This window comes from Rhinoderma darwinii, unplaced genomic scaffold (assembly GCF_050947455.1).
Source record: "Rhinoderma darwinii isolate aRhiDar2 unplaced genomic scaffold, aRhiDar2.hap1 Scaffold_668, whole genome shotgun sequence".
Classification (NCBI taxonomy): Eukaryota; Metazoa; Chordata; class Amphibia; order Anura; family Rhinodermatidae; genus Rhinoderma; species Rhinoderma darwinii.
This window is the reverse complement of record NW_027464225.1, coordinates 162,986-170,925: the sequence shown is the minus strand read 5'-3', so window position 1 is coordinate 170,925 and position 7,940 is coordinate 162,986. Positions and strand designations below refer to the sequence as shown.

At 43.1% G+C, this 7,940-nt stretch overlaps 1 protein-coding gene across 1 annotated transcript; it reads left to right on the top strand.

Annotated features, from left to right (window-relative positions):
- The first annotated feature begins 946 nt into the window (after positions 1 to 946).
- On the top strand, positions 947 to 6,435 carry LOC142728063 (calmodulin-binding transcription activator 2-like). Its single transcript, XM_075849090.1, has 5 exons — positions 947 to 963; positions 3,217 to 3,392; positions 3,543 to 3,632; positions 3,732 to 3,806; positions 3,995 to 6,435. The coding sequence occupies exons 2-5, from the start codon at positions 3,235 to 3,237 to the stop codon at positions 4,056 to 4,058; spliced, it is 387 nt and encodes a 128-aa protein (XP_075705205.1). The 5' UTR covers positions 947 to 963; positions 3,217 to 3,234; the 3' UTR covers positions 4,059 to 6,435.
- The last annotated feature ends 1,505 nt before the right edge of the window (positions 6,436 to 7,940 follow it).

Below are 7,940 nucleotides of genomic sequence, written 5' to 3'. Positions count from 1 at the left end.
AGGAGATAGATGACACTATTGTATGACTGATAAATGATGGAGGTGATAGATGACACTATTGTATGACTGATAAATGATGGAGGTGATAGATGACACTATTGTATGACTGATAAATGATGGAGGTGATAGATGACACTATTGTATGACTGATAAATGATGGAGATGATAGATGACACTATTGTATGACTGATACATGATGGAGATGATAGATGACACTATTGTATGACTGGTAAATGATGGAGATGATAGATGACACTATTGTATGACTGATAAATGATGGAGGAGATAGATGACACTATTGTATGACTGATAAATGATGGAGGTGATAGATGACACTATTGTATGACTGATAAATGATGGAGATGATAGATGACACTATTGTATGACTGATAAATGATGGAGATGATAGATGACACTATTGTATGACTGATAAATGATGGAGGTGATAGATGACACTATTGTATGACTGATAAATGATGGAGGAGATAGATGACACTATTGTATGACTGATAAATGATGGAGATGATAGATGACACTATTGTATGACTGATAAATGATGGAGGTGATAGATGACACTATTGTATGACTGATAAATGATGGAGGAGATAGATGACACTATTGTATGACTGATAAATGATGGAGGAGATAGATGACACTATTGTATGACTGATAAATGATGGAGATGATAGATGACACTATTGTATGACTGATAAATGATGGAGATGATAGATGACACTATTGTATGACTGATAAATGATGGAGGAGATAGATGACACTATTGTATGACTGATAAATGATGGAGGAGATGATGAATGACACTATTGTATGACTGTTGATTTGACTCTGACATTTGGCGGATAGCGTCACCTTGGTAGATGCCACACGTCACACGATTCACAGCCTCTGTTTAACCATTAATAGAAGCCCTTCTTCTTTTACAAGCTAACATGGATTGCCCTGAAGGTAAACACCTCTCCCTTTTCTCAGTCATGATCCTGCTTCATACAACACAGATTTCATTTGTTTATAGAATCTGATTATTTCAGTGGGATCCCCACGAGTCTGACATTAAAGGTCCTGGCAGATCCGTGTATCAGGCTTATATTGCGGGGAACCTGGATCGGTCCGGTTAGACTCCACCTGTCAAACCCTGTGGTTTCTCTGGTGGACAAGCGGCATCAGATATGTCTGTTTTCCCTCCACTTTGTCCCGAGAATGAATGTGCTTGTTATTGTGGGAGTGGGGGCTGATAACTGTCAGGTCTATGGTCACCTCTGTTGCAGTTATTAGAATTGGATCCCAGCTTGATCCATAGCTCATCCCATGTCAGGAGCTGAACAATGGATATGTAAAGTCTAAAGTTCTCTAATATGTAGATCAAGAAACTGGAAAAAAAATGCTCCTCGTGTCGGGAGTTCTTGTGTAGCTGATTCGGTGGTTATGACGGACCCATCAGATAAATTTTAAAACAATTTATTGGAGATCATGATATAAGACAATAAAATTTGCTGCGGCAACGCGTTTCAACCTCGTACTGAGGTCTTCGTCAGTCTAAAATGTAGAAGAATAGGAAACATTATGAAGTAGGGCCATCCAGGAACGTTAGAAGTGGTCAGGTGCATTGCAAGGTAAGGTCGCCATCTAGTAGTCAGGAATGTTGTGAGGTAGGGTCAGGCAGGAACATTGCAAGGTATGGTCGCCATCTGGTGGTCAGGAATGTTGTGAGGTAGGGTCAGGCAGGACCATTACAAGGTAAGGTCGCCATCTGGTGGTCAGGAATGTTGTGAGGTAAGGGTCAGGCAGGACCATTACAAGGTAAGGTCGCTATCTAGTGGTCAGGAACATTGATGTAGGGTCGCCGTCTAGTGGTCAGGAACATTATGAGGCAGAGTCGCCATATAGTGGTTTAGCAGTATTATGAGGTTGGGTCACCATCTAGTGGTCAGGAGCATTATGAGGTTGGGTCATCTAGTGGTCAGAAGTATTATGAGGTTGGGTCGCCATCTAGTGGTCCGGAGCACTATGAGGTTGGGTCGCCATCTAGTGGTCAGGAGCATTATGAGGTATGAGGTAAGGTCGCAATCTAGTGGTCAGGAGCATTATAAAGTAAGGTTTCGATCTAGTGGTCAGGAGCATTATGAGGTAAGTTTGCGATCTAGTGGTCAGGAGCATTAGGAGGTTGGGTCGCCATCTAGTGGTCAGGAGCATTATGAGGTTGGGTCGCCATCTAGTGGTCAGGAGGATTATGAGGTTGGGTCACCGTCTAGTGGTCAGGAGCATTATGAGGTTGGGTCACCATCTAGTGGTCAGGAGCATTATGAGGTTGGGTCGCCATCTAGTGGTCAGGAGCATTATGAGGTAAGGTCGCGATCTAGTGGTCAGAAGCATTATGAGGTTGGGTCGCCATCTAGTGGTCAGGAGCATTATGAGGTTGGGTCGCCATCTAGTGGTCAGGAGCATTATGAGGTTGGGTCGCCTTCTAGTGGTCAGAAGCATTATGAGGTTGGGTCGCCATCTAGTGGTAAGGAGCATTATGAGGTTGGGTCGCCATCTAGTGGTCAGGAGCATTATGAGGTAGTCGCCATCTAGTGCTCACAGCATTATGAGGTAGTCGCCATCTAGTGGTCAGGAGCATTATGAGGTAAGGTTGCGATCTAGTGGTCAGGAGCATTATGAGCTTGGGTCGCCATCTAGTGGTCAGGAGCATTATGAGGTAAGGTCGCAATCTAGTTGTCAGGAGCATTATGAGGTAAGGTCGCGATCTAGAGGTCAGGTGCATTATGAGGTTGGGTCGCCATCTAGTGGTCAGGAGCATTATGAGGTTGGGTCGCCATCTAGTGGTCAGGAGCATTATGAGGTAAGGTCGCGATCTAGTGGTCAGGATCATTATGAGGTTGGGTCACCATCTAGTGGTCAGAAGCATTATGAGGTTGGGTCGCCATCTAGTGATCAGGAGCATTATGAGGTAGTCGCCATCTAGTGCTCACAGCATTATGAGGTAGTCGCCATCTAGTGGTCAGGAGTATTATGAGGTTGAGTCGCCATCTAGTGGTCAGAAGTATTATGAGGTAAGGTCGCCATCTAGTGGTTAATGTTGTAATAAATAAAGTATTGTATCTGGTAAAGTGGTATGGAAGGTGATGTGCGATATTCTTCTTCCGGTTCTTCTCTCCGCTGCACAGCCATAAACTCCTGTGTGTTTCTTCCCTTTCCCAGTACGCTCTGTACAAGAAAATGACGCAGGCGGCCATCCTGATCCAGTCCAAGTTCCGGAGTTACTACGAGCAGAAGCGTTTCCAGCAGAGCCGCCGGGCAGCCGTGCTCATCCAGCAATGTTACCGCAGCTACAGGGAGGGGGCCCGCGCGGGCCCGGCACTGCAACATCGCATCAAGTGAGTGATGGACGCTAGAGATTCCTTAGGTAGCCGTGTGTGAGCGGAGGACGGGGGATGAGCCGCTCTGTGCCTCGTATGTGATGATTTTCCCCTATAAGCCGTGTTCCAGCTGTGGAGATGTATTCTCTTGGCTTGTGAATATTGCAGATCAATTTGCCCTTCTGCTCAGCCCTGCTGTGCCGGTCCCAGAACGTGCCCGTACACTGTTGGATGTAGCTATAGATACAGAAGTCTTGGGTGAGCTGGAGATGTTCCGTGATGTAACGGTGTCATGCATTAAACATGCTAAGAACACGCGTGCGCCTCCCATACTGACGCGTTTCACGTCTTTCCTAGGGGGACATTTCTCACTAAGAAGCAGGACCAGGCCGCCCGCAAGATCATGCGCTTTCTCCGCCGGTGTCGTCACAGGTACAGAAGGGGGTTGACTTAATTAGGCCCTGTTCACACTGAGTTTTTGGGCATTGGTATTTTTCTGCGGGTTTTTCGCCTGCGGCCCTTGAAGCTAATGCAGGGACCGTGGGCAACAAAAAAACGGACCCTTAGGGTCTTCTGTAAGATGTGTGTCCCTCACCCCTGATTGTCTCTCCCCCGCACAGGATGAAGGAGATGAAGCAGGCGCAGGATCTGGACTGTTTACAGAAGAGGGGGCTGACCAATTAACCCCTCGCTCCTGACCGATCTGCACACTGCGGCCTGCAACGCGGAGAGCGGGAGCGTGCGTGCCTGTGTGTCAGCGTGCACCGTGTATGTGTGACTGTGCCCGAGACTGACGGATCGCTCTTACCGTGCGGCGCCCCCTGCCTGTGTACGGCCGCAGTGCACACAGGCACGTGTATATAGAACGACCTGTACATATATGTCTATATATTTCTGCACGTTCCCCCGGCACGAGCCCCGTATGTGCACGTGTGACGTACCAGACCCGCGCTCGCCGGTGACCGTTGCATGTGGGTGTATATATCCGGGTATAAATCTATACATATATATATAGGGCTGTGTGTATATACATATATATATATCTGTACATTTGTGGCCAGGGTCACGTGAGCATCGCACTCAGGCAGCTGAATTATTTATTTCACTGGCGTCGTTTCATGCACTTTGATACTCGTATATTATATTTGTTTTTACGGTTATTGCAGAATATTTTTTATTGTTTTTGTGTTTTTGTAAAGTTTTTTATTTTCAATCATTATCGTTACGATGTCTTGAACGCCAGGGGGTGGGGTAACGGAGGCTTAATGTCCTATGGGGCTGGTGGGAGGAGCTCTACAAGACGACGCACAGATCCGGGATTTCCACGTAATGCCGTCGCGCTTCGCTGGCAGAGGTCGCCATCGTGGGAGAGTTTATTGCACTATTAGTTTTTTCGTCCTCTCGCTACCCACGGCTGTCATTTCACGCACCGCCTGACGGAAATCTTTTACCGGCGTTTAGCGCATATTATTATTTATGAATCCATAACGTTTACGCACTGCTGTACAGATGGGGGAGGGGGTATAAATATACAACGCAAGACTAATACTGAGGGTCCGGGTTTTTATAGAATCGCGTCGGTTACTTTTTTATGGATACTTTTTGTATCTGTTCATCTTCCTAATCAATGGCAGCAAGCAGAGATCTTGAGAAAGGATCGGAATTGATACGGAGAGTGTATGGAAAATGGTAGCATTTCGTTATACAGAGAATAACCTTTAGTTGCTGACACGAGATATAATCGCAAAAAATACGTAAAACGAGCGCGCAGCGTAGATGAGTAATGGAGGGGTGCCTTTTAATTCCTACCAATCATTAGGCAGGCGTGAAGCAAACAGATTTTTTAGATTTTTATTTTTTCAGGTCTGCATTTATTCAAAAAGATTTTTTATTTTTTTTTTTTAATTCTAAATTTTTTGTTTTTGCCATTTTTGTGCTTTTGGCTTTTTTATGTTCTTTTCCCTAATAGTCAACCAAAATAAAAATAAATAAAAAGTCTGGTTATTAATAAATATGGTATAAAATACAGTCAGGAAGGGGCAACATTTGCTTAGATAATAAAAAAAAAAATATGTAAATTGTACATTTTTCTTTAAAAAAAATTTTGAATATGAAATTTTTAAAAAAAATGTACAATTTCAGAATTTTTTATTTTTTTTCCCAAAAATGTAACGATTCCATTCTTGCTGCATTGATTTGTATTTGAGAATTACACAAATGTAAGGAAAAAAATGGCTGGAAAAACACAGAAGGAAAAGAAAAGCTCAGCAGATTTTCCCATATTTTTTTTTCCCGACTTTTTATTTTTTTTATTTTTGTTGTCTTGATTTTCCTGTGTTCTGCTGAGATTTTATTACAAAGATTTTATATGTTAAATTCAATATTTTATGGATCTGGAAATATTAATATATTCAGAATTCGAGATTTCCTTCCATTTTATTATCCCGTTTTACCTCATTTTTTTATGTACTTTTTTTTATTGTTTTTATATGCATTTGTTTTTTTTACTTTTTTGGGTTTTTTTGTATTTTTTTTTGTTTGTCCTCTCACTTTGCTTACTCCATCATTCTATTATATATTTTATATAAATATATAGCATGGCATATGTGGCTGAATGACTTTAAATACATTTTCTCAACAATATATATCGGTTAACCCCACGGGCACAAAAGTAAAAAATAAAGTAATCTGTGAAATTGAGAAAATATTTTAAAATCTTTAAAGTGACACTACAGATCATAGCGAATGGGGTAAATTATATTTAAAAATAAAATAAAAATATTTTTAAGGGCCGACAGCAGAGGGGGAGGGGGGAGGGGGGGGTCTATTTGCATGAAGACGAAATGTAAATATTGTAATATAAAAATTTTCTGAAAATGAAGAATTTATTGCCTGCTCCACATGCAAACATTTTGAAAATGCGAGAATTGATAAATGTTTTTTTTCTCCAGATTTTTCCGGCATTTGTCCTGAGTATTTTTACTTGTTTTGATGTTTTTTTGGCTCCTTTTCATTTCATTTTTTTGCATGACTTTGTACCCATTTACATTAAAATGCTGAACTGGTCGGAATAAAAGTGTCTGTCGTTTATACAACCCCATATTTATAGTAAAAACTGAAAACCCCGACAAAGGATTTTGAGTATATTGTAAAAATATCAGAATGTGTCTGGTCCATGACATAGGACTTCTCTGGGTGACCACTGAAAATCCGCACCCCCCTATGTATTATATGGTTGTCACTGCATCTCGTCCCGGCTGCTTTCTCTAGATGATGTCAGGCTATTACCAACCGATTCTCCACGCTCCTCTTTGCTGTGGGGTTGAGTTTGCACACTGCCTGCAACATGCTGCGTGCTGCTGCACAGGGCGCAGTCTGCAGCCTTTCCTGGGCCTTAGACCTGTATCTGTGTCTCTCCAGCTTTCTGATCACAAGTTGAAATCATCCATATAACTATAGCTTCTGGTAGACATGATCTGACCGCATCAGCCATGTGATGTCTAAGCAAAGCATCATGGGACATGTAGTTACCAGAGCTACTGGCTGCAGACTGTGGTTTCTACAAGCAAGATGGCAGACAGAAGGCGGACTATGGTCTTCTAAAAACAAGTTAGAGGTGACATGGATACTGTTTCGATGCCTTGTACCCTCAAACGGTTTGATACCGTTATTTCATGTATTTCGATACTAAGCTGTGCCGCCGCACAGCTTAGTAACATCTGAATGTATGAGAGCGGGGCTGTGGCTGTGTGATACAGTCATTGCCCCGCTCCTGAGTCCTGACAAGTGTGCGCGCGCGGTCAGCACGATGTGATGCGTCCAGCGCTGCACTGATGAGCGGTGGCACTGAAGCCAGAACATGGCGGGGGTACTGCAAAACACCCCCATGTTCTGTCTTCAGTGCCTGTGCTCATTAGTGCAGTGCCGGCTGCATCACCTAATGCTGACCGTGTGCGCACTTGTCAGGAGCGTGGCAAAAAGCCGCAGCCCCGCTCTAATGGCGGAGATCGGAGAAACCTCTCATCTCCGTCACTATTCCCCTGAATGCTGCGATCAAAGCTCACTGCAGCATTCAGGGGAAAATGAGAAGGGGGGGATGTCCCTTGGATCGCGTCACAGGGAATCTCTGTGACGAGATTGAGGGACATACCATATATGGGCAGACAGCCCAGGGCCCATTGAAGGACCCCATGGCTGTCCTACCATATTTCCTGTTAGGGCATACTGAGGTATGTCCTAACAACTGCCTGTGTACTATCAGTATATAGATATACGCCTGTGTACTATCAGTATATAGATATATGCCTGTGTACTATCAGTATATAGATATATGCCTGTGTACTATCAGTATATAGATGTATGCCTGTGTACTATCAGTATATAGATATATGCCTGTGTACTATCAGTATATAGATATATGCCTGTGTGCTATCAGTATATAGATATATGCCTGTGTACTATCAGTATATAGATGTATGCCTGTGTACTATCAGTATATAGATATATGCCTGTGTACTATCAGTATATAGATATATGCCTGTGTGCTATCAGTATATAGATATATAG